General features: G+C 33.1%; 1 protein-coding gene across 6 annotated transcripts in view; it reads left to right on the top strand.

Moving 5' to 3' along the window:
- Positions 1-22,892, top strand: part of LOC131806464 (chloride channel protein 2-like) — a 112,306-nt gene that overhangs the window by 43,224 nt on the left and 46,190 nt on the right. The window contains exon 1 of one of the 6 annotated variants that reach the window (XM_059130553.1): positions 7,188-8,131. The exons of 2 other annotated variants lie outside the window; for them this stretch is intronic. In XM_059130553.1, the coding sequence (XP_058986536.1) occupies positions 7,805-8,131 (327 nt within the window). In that variant the 5' untranslated portion in view covers positions 7,188-7,804. Of the gene's footprint in view, positions 1-7,187; positions 8,132-22,892 lie in introns of those variants that run through there. 3 more of the 6 variants (XM_059130559.1, XM_059130560.1, XM_059130558.1) reach the window with 3 other exon arrangements.

Genomic DNA, 22,892 nt, shown 5'->3' with positions numbered 1-22,892 from the left:
AAACTAATATTTCTTGGTGTTTCATAATTTTTGGCCCAATCAAACTTAGAATACCCCCAGCACATAGTGTTGTAGGATATAAAAAACTCATTATACCCTAAACCACAAGGTGGTCAGGGTATTATGTCTTTGTGCATTTGTTGGTAACAGGCAAAAGGAAACGAGATAGACCGATAGTTCCTTTTGAAGATCTGCATAGAATCACATTCTGAGTCGATTTATGCATATCCGTCCGTCCGTCTGTCTGTCCGTCCGCCCGTCTGTCCATGTATTTTTGTGAACAAAGTACAGTTCGCATTTATTACCCGATCCAGATGATATTTTGCACAAATTATTTGTTTGGCCGAAGGACGAACCCTATTAAAATTAGAGATAATCGGTCAAAATTTAGAAATAGCTCCCATATACATATATCTTCGTCCGATTTGCCTGTTATTGTGCACCAAACGTTTAATATCAGCCCAAATAGTATGGAATTTTGCACATACAACCAAATTAGGTCCACAAATAAGTATGCCAAATTTGATCGAAATCGGTTCAGATATAGCTGTAGCTCCAATATATATAACTTCATCCGATTTACCTTTTATTGTGCACCAAACGTCTAATATTTACCCAAATGGGATGAAATTTGGCACTTATAACCGAATTGAGTCCAGAAGCTTGTATGTAAAATTTGGTGAAGATCGGTTCAGATATATGTAGCTGTAGCTCCTATATATATCGTTCATCCGATTTGTTATATTTGTTACCCACAGCAGTAATATGCACTCCGTAACAACAATATTTGGGGAAATATTTCAAATACAGCTCAGAAATATCTTTGCCAAATTTTATCGAGATCGGTTCAGATTTGGATATATCTCCCATATATAACTTCGTCCGATTTATCTTTTATTGTGCACCAAACGTCTAATATTTGTCCAAATGGGACGGAATTTGGCACTTACCACCGAATTGAGTCCAGAAGCTTGTATGTCAAATTTGGTGAAGATCGGTTCAGATATATGTAGCTGTAGCTCCCATATATATCGTTCATCCGATTTGTTATATTTGTTACCCACAGCCGTAATATGCACTCCGTAACAACGATATTCAGGGAAATATATCAAATACAGTTCAGAAATATCTTTGCCAAATTTTATCAAGATCGGTTCAGATTTGGATATAGCTCCCATACATAACTTCATCCGACCAAATGGGCAATACACGTCCGAATTTAAAAGATACAAATTCTTCGGCATATTTAGTCTTTTGAACTTTTTATTATTATTATGATCATAGCGTGTCTGATTGAATTCTCCCATAAAAACGTTTAATTGTTATGCGGAGCTCTACTAAATTAGCAAAGTGGTGTAGGGTATCATAAAGTCGGCCCGCCCGACTTTAAGACTTTCTTTACTGGTTTTAGGTTTAAATCTGTACTTTATTCGAGTCTATGCAAAATTCTCCCATAAAGCATCACTTTAGAAGGATGACGTCAAAGACAAAAATAATCTCCATCAAATTTTAGAAATCTCTAGTTCCATTATTTAACATGTTTTCAGTTTTAAATTAAAATCTCCCGCATCAGCACACCTGAGTCTGTGAACAAAAAAAATTAGTATATTTAATATGTACCATAAAAACATAAAATTTTTTTGTTCTTAGCTAATTTAGCTTTTTTCCGAATTTGCTTTTAATTTCACTATCCAATAGCCAGTGTAGGTTGTGGAAAATTCCATAAAAATTTGATAGTGCCTTGATAGCCTTAATAGTTTTTGGGATCACGCGAAAAAGTCATATAACATATGACTCTTAATTACATGAGGTTAAATTAACCTTTAGTCTTGGATTTTGGTCGATTTATATTTTTCAAGCAAACCAAAAAGTATCCAAGGAATAATGAGCTTTTATTTTTGATATTCTACTCCTTTAATAATGTTCATCAAAAATTCGCTATAGCTTTCCTATCATCTAGCCTTTGAGTTAAGAAGTAAAAACTCAAAAATCTTTTCCTAGACAGAAGATATGAATCGGGGCATATTAGTTCTGCAAAAAATTGACTCTTTCTACGCCGACGATCAAATTTTTGTACAAAGGTAGTTCTCTCACCCAATCGATATAAACGCACACACACACACACACACACACACATTTTATTTTAATACAAATTAACAACCAAAGATAACAAATTTCGATGTTTTTTTCACTCGATGCCAAAAATAAAACGGCGCTAAATCTGTTAAGTTCAAGTCAATTAAATGAATCAACAATGGATTTGTTATTTTTCGCTCTGTTCGTCGGGGTTGTATTGTTTATCGAATATCTTCTTTACAAAATTTCCATATTTTAGGATATTCGCTTATTTTTGAATCAATTATCATTGAAAATTCGGAGCAACAACAATGGTATTTAATAACGCAGTTGTTTTTTTAAGAAGATATAAGGGTGTTATGAAGTGATGCAAAATAATACAAGCTTAGCAAAAGCTTATTTACACGGCCTTACATATGATTTTTAACATTATTTGAAACTCTAACATGATTTGAAACGTCTTCGTATAGTCTCCAAAAACCGTACCTCCCAAAATTCGGCATGTTGATGATTTTAGCGACATTATCCACCGGAGTTGTTGGAAATTTAATATTTAGAGTTCGTAATAGGAACTACAGTCTATGCCAGAAAACTGTCTATGCAGGTCCAGGTCTTCGTATAGGCCAAATATATTAGTACCTCCCTATATTCGGCATTTTGACGAATTTAGTCTCCGAAATTGTTTTAAATTTCGTATTAGAATTTTCTAATAGGTACTATAGCCTGTGACAGAAAATTATCTATGCAGGTCTAGATCTTCGTAAAGACCCCGATATAACGCTACCTCCCTTTATTTGGTACTTTGATAATTTTAGCTACATTATCCACCGGATTTTTTTTCAAGTTTCGTATTTGAATATTATAATGGCTTATGACAAATGTTGCCTACGTAGGTCCACGTCTTCGTTTAGACCCCAATATAACGGATATAAGATTTTAACAGAATTACAAAAAAAAAAAAAACAGTAAAGAAAGTCCTAAAGTCGAGCGGGACCAACTTTATGATACCCTACACCACTTTGCCAATTTAGTAGAGCTCCACATAAAAATTAATAGTTTTTATGGGAGAATTCAATCAGACACGCCATGATTTTAATTATAATTTATAGTTCAAAAGACTAAATATGCCGAAGCACTTGTATCTTTTAAATTCGGACTTGTATTGCCCATTTGGTGCACAATTAATTTGAAATCGGATAAAGAAACATATGGGAGCTATATCCAAATCGGAACTGATCTCGATAAAATTTGGCAAAGATATTTCTGAGCTGTATTTGATATATTTCCCTGAATATCGTTGTATTACAGAGTGCATATTTCGGAAAAGGGTGACAATATAACAAATCGGATGAACAACATATATGGGAGCTATAGCTATATCTGAACCGATCTTCACCAAATTAGACATACTAGCTTCTAGACTAAATTCAGTCGTAATTGCCGAAGTTACATATATGGGAGCTATATCCAAATCTGAAACGATCTCGATAAAATTTAGCAAATATATTTCTAAGCTGCATTTGATATATTTCCCCAAAAATGGATGTTACAGAGTGCATATTATGGCTGCGGAGGACAAAAATGACAAATCGGATGAACAATATATATGGAGCTATAGCTATATCTGAACCGATTTCGATTAAATTTTGCATACTTATTTTCAGGCCTAATTTGGTTGTATGTGCAAAATTCCATACTATTCGGGCTGATATTACACGTTTGGTGCACTATAAAAGGCAAATCGGACGAATATATATATGGGAGCTATATCTAAATTTTGACCAATTATCTCCAATTTCAATAGGGTTCGTCCTTGCGCCAAACAAATGTTGTTCATCTCAATCGGATAATAAATGCGACCTGCATTTTGTTCACAAGAATACATGGACAGACGGACGGACTGACATACATAAATCAACTCAGAAAGTGATTCTATGGAGATCCTCAAAAGTAACTATGGGTCTATCTCGCTTCCTTCTCCATGTTACAAAGAAATGCACAAAGACATAATACCCTTACCACTATGTGGTTTAGGGTATAATTAGTATTTGGTAGGTCATAATGGGTCCTAGTTCGTGGTGCGAAATATTGTATGTATGTGTCAATGTTTTCGTATAGCCGCCATATAACGGTACCTCCCGACATTCGGTATTTCGATGATTCTCCGAATTTCTTTCAAATTTAGAATTTGAAGTTCGTAATGGATACTCCAGCCTATGCCTATATTGTCTGTGCAGGTCCACATTTTCGTATAGCCCTCATATAACGGTACCTCCCGATATTCGGTATTTTGATGATTTTAGCTACATAATCCACCAATTTTTATTTTCAAGTTTCGCATTTGAATATTATGATAAAAGTTGCCTATGCAGGTCCACGTCGTCGTATTTTTAACGGTTTTTATTTTTTGAAAATTGCCAAATTCGTTCCAAATGGTGGAGGGTATACAAGGTTCGGCCTGGCTGAACTTACAGCTTTTTTACTTGTTGGTATTAAAATGGGACATATAGGTCCAAGTTTCGGTATAGCCCCGTCACATAGTGTTATTTCCTGATTTCTGAATGTTTTAACCACAAGTTTAAACCAAATCATGTGTAACTTCACATTTAGAGTTCTGAGTAGGTATAATCTCTAAATGCTAAAACTTAGCAACACTGTTCCGGTATTTAGCATAGGCCTCATATTACGGTGCCTCATAATTTCATAAATAACTTGACATTTTAAGTGCGGAGCTGAGAGAATCTCTCACTGCTAAATTTTAGCAAAAATGTTTGGATGTGGGAAATTTGAAGAGAGTTGGATGCTTATTTTGGTTTCTTTGAGCGTTTTGTTTTTCAAAATCTAAAACCTATGTGGGGGAGGTACCAGAAGAAATTGTGCGATCTCTACCATCTTTATAACAAATCCTGTTTTGATGAAAATATTGAGATGTGCTTAGTGTGAATAGAATCGGATGTTAATTTCGTGTTTTATAAGCTTCATGAATATTCAAAATGTTGACCCTTTGTGGGGGAGGTACCTGAAGAAGTGGACCGATATATCCCATCTTCACACTAGACCTTGGGTTAATAAAACTATTGTGATGTGTGAAATTTGAAGAGAAGCGGAGGCGTATTTCGAATTTTATGATCATTTTGATTATTCCGCTTTGACCCTTTGCGGTGGAGTTACCAGAAGGAATGGTACTATTTTTACCATCTTGATAACAGATCCTGTGTTAATGGATATATTAAGATGTACCAAGTCTAAATGTGATCGAATGTTAATTTTGCGTTTTATGAGCTTCATGGATATTCAAAATTGTGACCCTTTGTGGGAGAGGTACCAGAAGGAGTGTGCCTATATATTCCATTTTCACAACAGATCTTCTGTTAGCAAAAATAATGGGATGTGTGAAATATGAAGAGGACCGGATGCTTAATTCGGATGTTATAAACGTTTTAGTTATTCAAAACTTTGAACCTTTATGGGGGAGGTATCAGAAGGGATGGTCCGATCTCCACCATATTTATAACAGATCTTGTGTTAATGGAAATATTGAGATGTACCAAGTCTGAATGGAATCGGAAGTTTAATTTTGTGTTTTATGAGCTTAATGGATATTCAAAATTTTGACCCTTTGTGGGGGAGGACCTGAAGAAATGATCCGATCTCTACCATTTTTATAACAGATCATGTGCAAATAGAAGTATTGAGATGTGCCAAGTCTGAATGGAATCGAAGGTTAATTTCGTGTTTTAAGAGCTTCATGAATATTAAAATGTTTGGCCCTTTGTTGGGTAGGTACCAGAAGAAATGGTCCGATATCTGCCATCTTTCTAAAAAATCTTGTGTTAATAAAAATATTGAGATTTCCCAAGTCTGAATAAAAAAGGGATGTTGATATCGAGCTTTATTAGCTTCATGGCTATTAAAAATTTTGACGCTTTGTGGGGGAGGTACCAGAAGGAGTGGATCGATACATTACATTTGAAGACAATTGGACTCTTAGATTACATTTTATAAGATTTATAATTATTCAAAATTTTGACCCTTTGTGGAGGAGGTACCAGATTTAGTGGATTTATATTTTCGCACCTGAACTAGCACTGATATTATAATTTTCAAAGTTTGAGTAAAATCGGATTACCCTTTCTTTTTCTGTGCAGTAAATTATTTTCTTTGAAAATGTTGACCTTGTTGATTGCGATATTGCCCATCTCCGAACTCGATCTAAGTTTGGTAATAATATTACGATGTACCAGGTTTGGACCAAATTGGGTACTTCCTTCGAGAGTTATCGTGCGCACCAGCCAGACAGTCATCTGAAAATCTCTTTCTTTTAGATGTAAAGGTTCAAAACGCCGACATTGGTGTCTCCTTCTTTTAGCTCTTCTTTCATAATCTACTGGATATTTTTGTTAGCATAGTATAAATATATATTATTATACCCTCAGCCATATGGCTACAGAGGGTATATATATCATTTGATACGACGAAAACGTGCCTCACAATAATAACGATTTTAGATCCTAGGTCTCTTTGGACCAAATCCGTTTCACGACATTTGGTGTCGATCTATGGCTGAGGGTATAAAAAGTCGACTTTTATTTTCAATTACATGTCCCATATTAAAAATATGTCTTATCCCAATTTAAAATTTGAGATTGTTAGCACTTTTCTGTTTACGAAAATAAATAGCGTTACACCCTAATCTACACATCTCTCAGCGCCATCATAACATAACAAAAAAAAGTGTTAATATTTTACTGCTATTATCATTAACACCATCTAATTGACTATTGAAAATCAGTTTATAAGCTTTGCTCTGTCTTTTTTTTAATGGCATTTACCCTAATTATTATACCGGACCCTTTCGTCGCCACCACCATGGGTATGGCATGCCATGCCATATCCATTCCATCAATTCCCCCAAAAAAACCTCGAGAAGATGCTGCTGCTGCTGAGGCACATTTTGAGTTTAAACTCAATTGAATTGAATGAAATTTCGTTCGGAAGACATTTCTTTAAGCCGTGACCGAGGGTGGGGGTCGGCGTTGGATGTCCAGAAGTGGCGATGGCTGCGAGCAAATACAATTAAGCTTGATTTAGTTAAGAAATAAATTTTTTAAGTAGAGACCGCAGTTGAGTCGGAAACGTTGAGCGGATTAAAAGATTCTCTGGAAAACGAAAATCGTTCTTTATTTTCTTAGAAAAAAAATTGAATTCGAAAAAAAGAAGAAGGCTACAAATATTGTGAAGATTTTTTCAATAAAATGTCCATTAGCTGACACGGAATTTGTTATTGTCAAGCCATTAAGTGACGCAAACGAAAATTTCAATTAAAAAACGCAAACGAAATTTAACCCCCCCCCATTCGGCCGGAATTGAAGACTTCGACGGGTTCTCATTTCGTTTAATAGCTGTCAAAATTCTAAATTGACATCATTTTTATTCATCAACAACCCGAAAAAAAAAATAAAAAAAAACGCCAAACGATCGATTTCATTGATGGAAATGTTCGAAACAAATGTTTTGCCGTGATCTTTAATTTATTGTTTTGCTCTAAAAAACAATAACAAATTCATTACAAAAGAAACAACAACAAAACGAAAATTATTTAACAAAAAAAACGGAGAATTGTCATTTATATCAACTAAAAACGCCAAAGCCTCTCTCCCCGCTGCTTCATCGCTCACTTTCACTCGCGTTTGCCACGTCAAAATCGAAAACTAATTAACCGCCGACCATGGTCTATTTTCGCGACAAAGAACGCAATCGGGAACGCGCCGATCAAAAGCAAGTCGCCATCGAACGTATCATTCATGACGAGGAGTTCGGTGAGGAAAATGTCGAACTGGTCGATTCCGAATGGGCTGATTTTGAGAAATTCATACGAGATCTGCGCCAACGCCGCTCCAGTACCACATCAATGGAGGAAGAGCTAAGACATGCCCAACGCCCGACCCGTGTCAAATCGCAGGCATTTTATCCTTGCCCACCGCCAGCTGAACACGGTCGCGATTCGGATTCATCCTCGGACGATGATGATCCCTTTGGATATATTGATACTGTAGTAAGCATTACCAAAAAAAAAAAAACAAAATTATCTGCATTATTTGATTTGCATGTTTGCTAGTCCTTAAGAAAAAACGAATGTGGATTTTGAAAACAACATCGATTTTTGTGTGAAAATAGTGTATCTCCTCGGATAATCTCAGAATTAAATTTGGACAACCATTTTAAGTGTTCTAAAAGTATGTGTGACAAAAGCGCCATCTATACTTGAAGTGAAGCAATTTAGATAACGTTTGTGCAACACCAAAGTTGAATAGGAGTGAGATAAAGATGGATTTTGTGTATCTGGCTTCATGGATAATATCTTTTCATCTAGATGGAGTGGTAATACTTAGCAAAGACATTCACCTCTGCTGGTGTTTTAATCTTGAAAATTTTTATGAAAAAATACCTAATTTTAGGAAAAGTTGTCATACTCCTCATTCACTTCGTATTTCTTGCAAAAATATTCCTACAACGGACCCAAAAGATTCACCTTTACGACGAATTGATATTCCTTGTCTAAAAACCTGGTTTGAAGGACAGATGGAGTTGCAATACATAGTTGAGACAACAATCTTTACCTGCATTCCAATACCTCAAAATTTCTATGAAAAAAATTCCTTAGTTTTAGGAAAAGTTTTCATTTTCCATATTAACTACGTAATTCTTACAAAGATATTCCTACCTCGGTCTCAAAAGATTCCTCATGTTTAGAAAGTCCTAATGACTGCATTGGAGGACAGATGGAGTTGCAATTTTTACCTGGATTTCAATACCTCAAAATTTCTATGAACAAAATAATTAGTTTTAGGAAATGTTTTCATTTTCCTCATTAACTACATGTTTCCTGCAAAGATATTTCTACTAAGATCTCAAAAGATTCCTAATATTTAGGAAACCCTACGACGTGCTACAAATTTTTTGAAAAGATATTCCTACTATGGGCTTAAAAAATTCCTAATATTAAGGAAACCCTAACTATGTGCTGATATTTCTTGTCTAAAAACTGGTTTGGAGGACAGATGGAGTTGCAATACATAGTTGAGGCAACAACCTTTACCTGGATTTCAATAGCTTAAATTTCTATGAAAAAAAAATCCTTAGTTTTAGGAAAAGTTGTCATTTTCCTCATAAACTAAGTATTTTTTGCAAAGATAATCCTACCACGGTCTCAAAAGATTCCTCATGCTTAAAAAACCCTAACGACGAACTGATATTCCTTGACTAAAAAACAAGTTTAAAGGATAGATGGAGCTGTAATACATAGTTGGGGCAACAATCTTTAGCAAACAATGAACGGATATTCCATGTCTAAAAACCTGATTTGGAGGACAGATGGAACTGCAATACATAGTTGAGGCAACAATATTTACCTGGATTTTAATACCTCAACAATTCTATGAACAAAATACTTAGTTTTGGGAAAATTTGTCATTTTCCTCATTAACTTCGTATTTTTTGCAAAGACATTCCTACTACGGACTTAAAAGATTCCTAGTGTTTAGAAAACCCTAACGACGAACTAATATTCCTTGCCTGAAAAAAACTGGTTTGAAGGACAGATGCAGCTGCAATATGTTGATGTTTTCAGATTTCACACACAGAAAGGATAACTACATTTTTTGAGAAATGTTGGAATTTTCAATTAATTGAGTTAGCTTCGGTTTGTCACTCTAAGATACAAAGTAGATTAAATCGAGATACAGATGTCGGACATGAGCCGCAATTTTCTGTCTTCAACTTGAAATGGTTATTTCTGAATTAAACTTCAAATTGTATTACGCAGTATCTGAACAACAAATGAGATAACCATATTAGGTTTTCTAAACTTGTATTACCGGACGGACTGAGGTACCAGAATGAATGGACCGATATATTCTATCTTCACACCAGACTTTGTATTAATAAATATATAACTCCTTCGAGAGTTATAGTGCGCACTAGCCAGCCAGACAGACGGACGGACATCGCTAGATCGACTTCAAATGTCCTGAAACGTATTAGGTCCAAAGAGACCTAGGGTCTAAAACCGTTATTTCGATGAGGCACGTTTTGACCGTATCAAACGTATGACTGAAGTCATATGGCTGAAGGTATAATGAAAAATTTGGGAATTATTCTTCGCAAATGCTTAGGACGAAATTGTTGCTCACTTAATCAATGATATTCTAATGAAGAGGGTATATAGGCGAAATAGGGTTTTAGACCCTAGGAAAGTTTGTCCGTTCGGGACATTTGGAGTCGATTTAGAGGTGTCCGTCCGTCTGTCTGTCGAGCTGGTGCGCACGATAACTCTCGAAGGGAGTCAAACTTACATCGAGTTCAGAGATGGTCAACATTAGTCTACTCCTTCTGGTAGAACCACCAGAAAGGGTCAACATTTTCAAAGAAGACAATTTACCTCACAAAAATACAAAAGATCATTCGATTTTGTGCAAAGTTTACAAATCAAAATATTTTTGTCAGTGCTAAGTCAGTTTCGAAAATAGGCAGTACCGGCATATTAAGACCTCCTTATCACTTCGAGTTATCCCATTCAAAAGAACGACAATTTTCTTGGAAAAGTCCATTATCGTCAGAACGAAATCGAAAGCTACGTTTAGAATTTTCCAAAAAAATAGAAACTGGTAATATTTTCCGATGTAACAAAGATCAAAAGAGTCTCTCCAGATGGGAAATATATGTACGTCGCCCTAAGTGCACTGGGTACAATCCAAAATATAGCCGTGCTACTTTTAAACATGACAGTGGATCCATTATGCTTTGGGGTGCTATGTCATCAAGAGGCGACGGACCTTTACCAGAAGAAAGGTTGAGGATAGTGTGGACAATTCTTCTCACATGGATACTTTGGCAGAATAACGATCCGAAGCACACATACCGCCATGTGAAGTAATGGTTTATTAAAAATCTCTTGAGAGTCCTGGAATGACCATCATGTAGTCCTGATCTTAACATCATTGAGAACTTATGACAAGTGGTTACATCGTTGAAGTGGGCCTACTTAAAAATAAACATTTTCATGACATTTATTTTGAAACACTTAAAAAAATGAAAATAATAGGTTCCTTAATTATGTGCAGGGATGGAAATTGTCGAAATAACAATGTTCATTGAAATAAATTTATTACCCACAGTTCGAAAATAAATGACACAAGTCGTACTATTTATAGAATGTAAAGGTTAATATGTAAACTGAACTTAAAAAAAATTATCGCTCATTGAAGATCCACCCAATCGACCCCTCTTAGTGCACACACCACATGCCCTAGAGTTCGTGTTCTTCTTCATGGTTTACCACCTGGATTTTCTTTTGTCATTTTGTTTTTTTTTTTTTTTCACAGAAAAACAAATGTTTATTCGCGTTCGGAATTCTGCGAAAGGATGGGTGGCAAAATTACAAAGGAAAAAAGGGGTAGACCATATCATCCATAAATAAATTTTGTTTATATTTCAATTAACAATTCTCAAACACTAAACGATATACCTGTAAAGCTATTTCAATCTCTGTTGGTCCATAAGAATGTAATCTTTGGGTATGTGTGTGTCTGTCTGCCTGTCTGTAAATGATAACCGGCATTTTTATCTCTGGTGGCCAGCCACCCCATGGCCCTGATCACCACTATCTTGTTATATTATTATAGTCTAGGTAGAATCTTTTTCAGTAAATTCATTTAAGAAATGAATTCAATTTAAATCCACTACTATCACTCCTGAGAGGTAGTAGGGTAGTAGGGTTGCCATGTGACGCTTTTTTCATAACAAATAGGCCTTTAATTCTTGTCTGGGATATAGAAATTGATTTTGTTGTGATTTTATTTGGGTTTTTGGATTTAAATATTCGACCACTTTTAAAATCCCCAAATTGACCAAAATCACAAAACCGACCACTTTTCATGTAGAAAGTGTTTAACCACTAACATTGCCCCCAATGGCTATTCAAATGACGTATTTTGGGAAAAAGGTGTGCGGACATCAGTCAGCAGAGTGCTCCCTCACATTGTTACCCGCTTAGAATGGAAGCCGTAAACAAAGCAAAACAACAAAAACAACACAGAAAGGAAGAAAATGCCTGGACTTTGGAATTGTTAAAACAAATTCCTCAAAACATGGCAATTTTAACACTTTTGCTTAGCCACAACAATATGCAAATTGTTAATGTTAATAGCAACAACAACATAGAGCACATGATAATAGGCTTTTTAGGGGCCTTTGGAGGAGGTGAGGTTTGGCACTTTCCACTTAAGCATTATAATCGTATTAGATGTCGAGAAACTATGTCCGCCTTTTTGATGTCTAACCGAGGGATTCCGCCGACTATTTCAACACCCAATCATCATCAACATTAACACGAAAAGCTGCGGATGGATGGGCAGAGAACTTTTGGTTGTTGTTGTTTTTTTTTTTTAATTTTCATAAACAAAGAGAAAAATTATTTATTTTCTTCTTCACTATTGCTTTTCCGCATTTTTTGTTGTTTTGCTAATTATTATGTTTTTTTGTTGTTTTTGTTAAAAAACACAAATCATATGAATGCGAAGGGCGCATAATTGTAAAGAATTCTTGGTGGTAATTGAAGGAGGTCAGGTTGGCTGCCATGAGAAAGAGACCTGCTGGCCAGTGGTGGCCATGAAATGAAAAATTGAAATAAAAGACAGTGCTGAAATATATTTTAGGGGCAGAGATTTTGAAAGGGATCAGGGATTTTTAAGAATGATAGGGGAAGGGTCAAAGGTGGGAAGTTTCTAATAAGAAACCCAAGGGCGTAGTTAATTTCAAGGGAAAAAAAGTCATAATTTATAGATAGACCAGCTAAAGGGCCATTGGTCTCTTTATCTAGAACAGCTGGCGGGCCAGTAGGTCTCTATATATCTAGACCCAGTTGGTCTGGTCATTGGTCTCTATACCTAATATCAGGTCATTGGTCTCTATACCTAATATTACAGGGGAAGGGTCAAAGATGACAATTTTAGGAAAGTCTCTAAAATGAAACCCAAGGGCGTAGTTTATTTCAGGGGGGACCAAAAATCAAAATTTATACATAAACCAGCTGGCGAGCCATTGGTCTCTTTATCTAGAACAGCTGGCGGACCAGTGGGTCTCTATATCTAGACCAGCTGGCGGGCCAGTGGGTCTCCATACCTAGACCAACTGGCGGGTCATTGGTCTCTTTATCTGAACTATGTAGGCCAGCTGACGGGCCAGTAGGTCTCTAAATCTAGACCAGCTGGTGAGCCAGTGGGTCTTTATATCTAGACCAGCTGACGGGCAATGGGTCTCTTTATCTAGACCAGCTGGCGAGTCAGTGGGTCTCTATATCTAGACCAACTCACATGTCAATGGCGGGTCATTGGTCTCTTTATCTAGACTAACAAGTCTCTTTATCTAATATCTAAAAAGAAGCCCAAGGGCGTAGTTAATTTCAAGGGGAAAAAATCTAAATTTATAGATAGACCAGCTGGCGGGCCAGTGGGTCCTCTATAAATATAGAGACCAGCTGGCGGGCCAGTGGGACCTCTATATATATAGAGACCAGCTTGCGGGCCAGTGGTAGGACCCACATAGAGGGCCCACTGGCCCGCCAGCTGGTCTCTATATATACAGGGTAAGATGAGAAAACTGCAACCAAATACAGACTGCTGTCATTTCTAAGCCACTCGTCCGACAGCTGTTAAAATTATTACAGTGACAGCTCATTATATGGTTTACAAGCGTACAAAAGCATTTTGGTGAGAATTTTCCAGAAAAAAAGTTATTCGTGATGGAATTCAAGCGTGATTGGCTGATTTCTTTATATTTGGCTGGAAAAGTGGCTATCGTTAGAGCACTCCAGCATTTTATTGTGTATAAATCTTTTGTGTCTCGTACCATAGCGTAGCCCGACGTCAAGGAAGTGGACGGAAGAAAACAGCAACATCAGCAGAAATGGTTCGAAAAGTAAAGAAGCGGCTTGATCGAGACCCGCGTCGCAGTGGACGAAAAATGGCTCGTGAGCTGAACATATCGCAATTTTCCATTCGGCAAATATTGAAAAAAGGCGCTCGGGGTAAAGCCATTGAAATTCCAAAAAGTGCAAGAACTTACACCGCAACGGAAAGAACAGTAAATAGACTAAAAAGAGCTAAAGAGTTGCTTTGCTTGGCCGAAATTGTTGAACTGACGAATTTGGTTTTCTCCGATGAGAAAACATTCGCCACAGTTGTCCAGCAGTTTGTAAACAAACAAAATGATCGTGTTTACTTGCCAAAGAGGTCAGCTGAAAATGTGCACCTTCGGTTGGCCACCAGAACTCAAGCGCCGACCATGGTGACGGTGTGGGCTGCCGTAACAGCCGATGGTCGCTCTCCGCTTGTATTAATCGACTGTGGCATCAGTATAAATGCCGAATATTACCGCGAAAATATTCTGGAGGTTGCCTTAAAGCCTTGGGCACGCAAACATTTTGGCCGCAGACCTTGGACGTTCCAACAGGACTCAGGCCTGTCGCACTCAGCACGCGCCACCCAAGAATGGTTACAAAATGAGGTTCATTGCTTCACTTCCAGCGCACAATGGCCACCAAAATCTCCGGATACCAATCCGTTGGACAATTGTGTCTGAAGTATTTTGGAAATCAAGGTTGACACTAAAAATACCAAAGTGTCGATCACCTCAAGCAAGCGCTTCACCGGGAATTGGACAAAATACCGCAGAGCAACATTCGGGCAGCGTGTGACGGTTTCATTGGCCGTTTGAAGGCCGCAATTCGTGCCAAAGGTGATCAATTCGAACTAATCTAAACTTATTCTAAAATTGGATGCTACGTCCGACATTTTTTGCTTTCGTTCAATAAAGTTTAAAGAAAAATTTAAAAATTATGATGTTCGACTTTGTTGCAGTTTTTTTTATCTCACCCTGTATTGGTTCTCACACGATTTAAATTGTACCGAATTTAGTACCATTCAGTACACTTAAGTACCATTTTTCGTAACTATCTACATCATACAATCCAATAGAAATTTAATTTCCAAATTTCGGGATTCCAACTCCCAAAATTTAAATTATATCAAAATTTAGTACCATTTAGTACATATAAGTACGAATTTTGCAAAACTACCAGCATTCCTCAGTCCTAGAATCCAATAGCAATATTATTTGTCAATTTCAGTAATTATTTCTCAATTTCAGTAGTCCAGCTTTATCGGTTCAACCAAATCGAAATTGTAACAAATTTAGTAACATTTAGTACTTTTCGTGCACAAATAAGTACAAATTTCCAAAAACTTCCTCCCAATCCCAATCCTACACTCGGCCTATAATGTTAATTTTGAATTTTTGTTATTCCAGCTCCATCCGTTTCTCCAAATTCAAATGGTACTAAATTTAGTACCTTTTTGTACTTTTCGAATACATGATTACACACTTCCAAAAGTACTTCCTAACATCGACTCTACTCCTCAACCCATGATTCCCATTCCTAATTTCATGTTTTTAAGTCGAACCGTTCACATGATTCTAAATGGAACCAAATGTAGTACATTTTAGTACTTTTCGTACACTTATAATGAGAATTTACAAAAACCCTTTGGTACAGCTATCATACACTCTATCAGTGACCCTCATTCTAAATTTAAAATTTTTAGCTGTGCTGCTTCCTCAAATCCATTAGCTAGCATATTTAGTACCTTTTAATACTTTTCGTACCGTTCAAGTACGAATTTTCAAAAACCCAGCTTTATCTAACTACGAGTGACCCTCACCCAAAATTTCAAGATTCTCAAGAAATTGATAGTCTATCAGTCCGTTAATTATTTCCCAAATTCCAATGGTACTAAAATTAGTACCGTTTTGTACTTTTCATATCCATGAGTACACACTTCCAAAAGTACCTCCTTACATCGACTCCACTCTTCAACCCATTCCAAATTTAAAGTTTTTAGCTCTAACCGTCCACAGTAGTAGTAGTACATTTTAGTACTTTTCGTACACTTTTAGTGTGAATTTCCAAAAAGCCCTATTATACATCTGACATCAGTGACCCTCATTCCAAATTTAAGAGTTCCAGCTGTACTGCTTCCTCAAATTCAAAGGGTGCCATATTTAGTACCTTTTAATAATTTTCGTACCGCTGTAGTACGAATTTCTGTTTTTGCGATTTTCCTAAAATCCTTTGGTACATATTCCAAATTTAAGAGTTCCAACTTTCCTGCTTCCTCACATATGGTTTGGTATATATATACCACCTGCTTGAATGAAGAGCTCTTTTCGAAAGTCTATTTTTGAAATATGCTCCCAATCCATCGCCAAACATAAAACCGCTTTATTTTTCAAACAAATATTTGAATTTTTATAGTTTCACACAAAATAAAGAGTAAATAAACTTATTTTGTTATGGAATAATGCAATTGTTTAACAATTTTTTTTTTTTTTTTTTTGTATATTTTTCTACGTTTTTCTACTCGAGCTGGCAAAACATAAAATGTTCTGAAATGTTTCAAAAGTTTTCAGTTCCGTTCATAACTTGCCTCGAAAATGATGAATTTGAAAGTGTCTAGAAGTGATTTGGAGGTAATCCGACAAAAATTGTTAATTTCGGTTTCAAAAACAAGGATAGAGGTCGGGAATCCCGCCACAAATTTCTGAGACCCAAATTTTAAATTTCGGATTTTTTTTCCTTTCTTATTTTTTAAAAATGTACAAAATGCAAGAAACTTGAAAACGTCAATATTTCAAGATCACCGTAAAGTGGATCTCGCCATGTCTGAAGGTCTGGGTGAGAAGGGCAAGTACTCGCACACCTCGACTGAAATATAAACAAAATAAAATTACGCGCAAAATACTCAAAATTCTTGCACATGATTTGTATTTCTTGTTTTGTTTGTTTGATTGTCTGACGGACTGGCCGTCTGTCCATCTTGTTTTGTTCTTGGTCTGGGTTGGTGGTGCAAATTCTTCAATGCAGACTGAGTGACCCTCCACCCTGGCATAGTCTCATTAAAGAAGGCAAAGAAGAGAAAAATAACTTAATGTTTTCCCATTTTTTTTTTTTTTTTTTTTTTTGTTAATAACAATATTATATTAATTATTCTACATTGAACACACACATACCCCCGCTCACACACTCGCACACAAGTGTAAGCAAAACATAACCACAACCACCGCGGACAACCAAAATGACGACGAAGAAGAAGAAACAGAAAAAAAAGGCAACGAAATGTTGAAACATTTCTGCCACATGAAGGTAGGAAAAGCTTTGCCAATGTTTTCAGTTTTCCGAAAGTTTTCGCAAATATTAGACAAAAAAATATGTAAAGAACCCATTCGTAATAAAAATTTCACTGAAAAAAAACACAGGCCTACTACGGCGGAGGGCAGATGTGAAATAAATGAAAATTTAAAATTTTATAATTAAAATTGAAATACAATTGTGAAATCGAATTGAAACACCAACCAAAAAAATATGGTGCAACAAAAAAAGGATAATTAACAAATCTCTTTGTTAAATAAATATAAATAATAAAGAAGAACATTTTCGTGTAAGGAAAATATAAGTGTTGTAAAAGTTTATGTAATTGCCATGAAAACATACATAAATCAATAATGGAAAATAATTAAATTTTTTATTTAAAGAAAACTGAAAGTGAAAAAGAAAGTGAAATAAAAAATGAAATTATCAAAAATTAATTGAAAAAAATGTCAATAAAATAATTAAATAATTAATTATGGATTAACTCAAAGGTCATAACATAAAATCGAAAAAAAGAATGTTTGATAACAAATAAAATTATCCTTTTAATTTGTAAATATGTTAAAAATAATAATAAATAATAAAAAAATTAAAAAAATATATACATATATATATATATATATATATATATATATATATATATATATATATATATATATATATATATATATATATATATATATATATATATATATATATATATATATTTTTTTTTTTTTTTTTTTTTGTAAATAAATACATTAATTACTTAACATGCCATACAATTAAATCGGTATACGACACTCACCTAAAATTTAACAAACAAAAATAATAACTATATAATAAATATAATAAAAAAATCAGTTTAAAATATAATAATTAATTATAAAAATTCAAAATAAAATAAATGAAATAAATGCAATTGAAAATATTAGAGAAAAGATAAATACTTTATTTTTTAATAAAAAAACATCAGCTGTTTTTAAAATCATTAAAAACTAATGTAATATTTGATAACAATAAAAAAGGAATAATTTTTGAAACACCTTTAGAATATTTAAATCAAGATAATTTTCTTAATAAATATATCCAGTTAATTATTTAAAAGCCCATAAAACTAAATCGGTATATGAAACTCATCTAAAAATTAATAAACAAAAATAAAAAAAAAATGATAAAAAAAACAGTTTAAAGTATAAAAATAAATATTTAAAATAAAATTAAAATAAATTTTTAGTGAAAAAAATAAATATTTTATTTTTAAATAAAAAACATCAGTTATTTTAAAATCCGTTAAAAACTAACGTAATATTTGATATACATAAAAACGGATAATTCTCAAATATGTCAAAAATAATAATTTTTTGAAACATTATACGAATAATTAAGCCACGAAAAAATTGTTTAAAATAAATATATAATATAAATATATAAATTTGACCTAAAATTTGATAAACAGAAATAAAAAATATTTTAAAAAAATCAGTTTAAAATATAATAATTAATTATAAAAATTTTAAATCAAATAAATGAAATAAACACAATTAAAAAGTTTACAGAAAAAAATTTTTTTTCAGAAAAACATCAGATATTTTAAAAATCGTTAAAAACTAACGTTATATTGATTAACAATAAAACAGGATAATTTCAAAAATAATAATTTTTTAAAACCTCTTACGAAAAATTAAATGAAGATGAAATTGCTTATAATAAATATATAATATAAATATATATTAAAATGCCGTAAAGTGAAATCAATATAAGAAACGCACCTAAAATCTTGTAACCAGAAATATGAAAAATAAAAAATCTAAATATTCTCACAATTAAATAATTTAATTAAAGTAACAAAATTTAAAAATTACTAAAAGTGAATTCGAAAAAAAAAATATTTTAAAGATTGTATACAATATCTAAATATAAAAAAAAATAAAATATAAAAATAAAAAATATATAACAAAAATCTAAATATTCTAAAAATTAAACAAATAAATTAAAATAATACATTTTAAAAATTACTAAAAATTAATTAATATTTAAAATTTTTTAAAAACATTCTTTAATTTTTGGAATGCAAATATAATAATTGGAGAAAAATATGTGGTGAAAATATCTACAACATTTACTACTTATAAATTTCATTAAAACATAAACATAAAAAAATAAAAAATAAAAAAAATAAATATTCTTACAATTAAATAAATAAATTAAAATAATACAATTTAAAAATTAATTCTAAAAATATAATAAAAATAAAATAAAAAATATATAATTAATTTCTAACATTTAATAATTAATAAAAAAGTTAAACAAAATTGAAAATATAATATGTTAAAAAAAGTAAAAAAAAAAATAAAAATAATATAAATCAATACTTTCAAAGAAAATCAAAAACATGGTGTTTAATACAAAATCTTAATTAATTTTTAATAAAACCGAAAGTATTGCAATTATAAAAAATAATAAATAGGAGTATGTTAAATAAATAAATAAAACATTTAATTTAAAAAAACTTCATAACAACATTAGACCGACCAAAATAGTCTCTAAATATAATAATTTATTATTGCAAGAAAATTTACAATATACTTATCTAAAATTTAAAAAATAAATACAAAAAAAGCATTTTAATAATTTAAAATTAATATATAATAATTATTAATAAAGAACAAAAAATATAAAATTGTATTCCACATAGAAATTTTCAATATTGTTTTGAAAAAAAAAAACACATACAAAATAATTGAAAAATAATTTTAAACACAAATTATAATCATTGAATGTATAAAAATGCCTTACAAAATAAATGAAAAAATCGAATTTAAAAACAAAATAATAAAAATCGGAATAAAAGAAATAAAAACATTAAAAATAAAAAAGTTGAATTGAAAACAAATAATAATAATAATTCTATAAAAAATAATAAAAACGCATTGCAAAATAAAAACGTTAAAAAATAAATAAAACAAGGTGAATGTTAAAACAAAATAATAAAAATCTAAATAAAACACAACAATCCAGAATAAGAATAAAACATATAGAAATAATAATTTTCGTAAAAGTAACATATTTTTGTGTAAAAGATTCATAATATTAAAATTCTTAAATATATTTCAAATCCATTTCCAAGTTAAATATTTTTTAAAGTGAAGCAAAATATTATCTATCCTCAGCGTTAATTAAATTAAATAATTTCACGTCCCTGTGCAAAAACGTCAATAACGCCTTAGAAACAGGCAAATGACAGAAACGACAAAAACAAAAGAAATACAAATACAACAACAATAGCCATGAGTGGCCCAAGTGAAAACACACTATGCGTCGAGCACAACAAAATAGTGGATTAAATATGTTAATAACAAATAATAAGTTTTATTTACAATAAACGAAATATGTTCTAAAAATCATTCTTTATAAAACTTAAAAATAAATTAATAATGGACACATAATCAAATAATAGTAAAAATAAAATTCCTCAAAGCCAAATGAAATATGTACTATCAGAATATTTTGTAATATAATAAATGAAGTTTAGAAACGGAAATTGATACAAGCTATGCGAAGTATGCCAAGATTAGTTCAAACCCGTTAAATTAAAAAATAGTATCGCTCCATCCTGTCTTAAAAACATTGGCAGAGAATCTTTGTTGCTATTTGCAACAGACAAATTTTGCAAAAATAATTTAACAATCTGGAGAAGGCAAATGTCCTCCCTTTTTAAATTTTGGGATTTTTTTATAAACATATCGAAATAATTCGTTCAGAACCTATTGTTTTTACCAAAAATTCCAACTGAATCAGCTATAATTCCTCTTTTCAAATTCTGGGTTTTTGGAGGTTTTAGCTTCATTTTTTAATATAACTAATAAATTTTTTTATACCCCCACAAAATATATTTTTAAGAATAGCCCACATATAACGGTACCTTCGAATTTCATGTAGTTTAGGACTATCTAGGTTTACTCCTTCCAGAAACACCCCTACAAATATACTATCTTTATTAGCCAGCCAAATTTTAAACATTTTTTTAATGTTATTCCTCTCCCATAAAAATATGTAGTCTTATCCTGTCTTCCTTAAAATTGTTTGCTGTTTTTTGGTATCTAACCCTTCTGGGCTCTATAGAGACCTAAATTCAATTGTTGAATTGTTTGTAAAAAAACACTGTCTGAAAACCCTCATAGGACAAAATATCATGTAACACATGATCGGATTTGAAATTGTGATCGCAACCTTCGAAATACCGAAAAAAAGAGACTTCGCCAAATAAAGCAATCTTCATAATTTTTAGCATGAAGAGATTATATCTACTCAAAACTCTAAACCAAGATACGGCCAAAAAGTGCCTAACCGAAACATGGGTTGTAGACCCGATGTCTATTTGGACAGAATCCGTTTCAGGAAATTTGGAGTCGATCTAGCGATGTCCGCCCGTCCATCTGTCTGTCTGGATGGTGCACACGATAACTCCCGAAGGTATTATCTGATTTGGTCCAAACTTGTCACATCGTAATATTGTTGTCAAACTTCCCCCCACAAAAGGTCAATAAAAAATATTCTACCTCATAAAAAGAGAAATGATCATTCGATTTTGTGCAAACTTTGAAAACCCTAACATTTTTATCAGTGCCAGGTATCGTGCGAAAATCGCCAATATCGGCCAATCCAATAAAGTACCTCCCCCACAAAGGGTTAAAGTTTTGAATAATTATAACTCTTAAAAATGTGATGTAAGAGTCCGATTGTCTTCAAATTACACACATCTCAATATTTCCGTCAGTGCTAGTTTAGGTGCGGAAACATCCGATTCCATTCACTCATGGCACATCTCATTATTCCCACTAACACAAGATCTGCTTTGAAGGTGGGTGGATCGGTCCACTCCTTCTGATACTTCCCCCACAAAAGGGTCAAAATTCTGAATAATTATAACTCTTATTAAATAAGAAATAAGCATCCGATTCTCTTCAAATTTCAAAGATGCCAGTATTTTTACTAACACAAGACCTGGTGTGAAGATGCAATATATTAGACCACTCCTTCTGGTACCTCCCCCATAAAGGGTTAACACTTTGAATAATTAATTTGTGAAATAAGTATCCGATTCTCTTCAAATATTACGCATCTTAATATTTCTATCAACACATAATCAAGAGATATATCGGTCCACTCCTTCTGGTACCACCCCACAAAGGGTCAACATTTTCAATAACCATGAAGCTTGAAATTAACATCCGATTCCATTCAGACTTGGCACATCTCAATCTTTCTATCAAAATAAGATCTGTTATAAGGATGGTAGAGATAGGACCATTCCTTCTGGTACCTCCCCCTCGAAAGAGATAACATTTTGAATAACCAAAACGATCATAAAATCCGATAAGCATCCGGTTCTCTTTATATTTCACACATCTTATTATTTCTACTAACACAAGATCTGCTGTGAAGATGGAATATATCGGTCCACTCCTTCTGGTACCTCCCCCACAAAGGCTCAAAATTTTGAATATCCATGAAGCTCATAAAACACGAAATTAACATCTGATTTCATTCAAGACTTGGTACATCTCAA

The sequence above is a fragment of the Musca domestica genome, unplaced genomic scaffold (assembly GCF_030504385.1).
Source record: "Musca domestica strain aabys unplaced genomic scaffold, Musca_domestica.polishedcontigs.V.1.1 76, whole genome shotgun sequence".
In the NCBI taxonomy this organism is placed as follows: Eukaryota; Metazoa; Arthropoda; class Insecta; order Diptera; family Muscidae; genus Musca; species Musca domestica.
The sequence above is the reverse complement of the archived record's forward strand: the minus strand, read 5'-3'. Positions and strand labels throughout refer to the sequence as shown.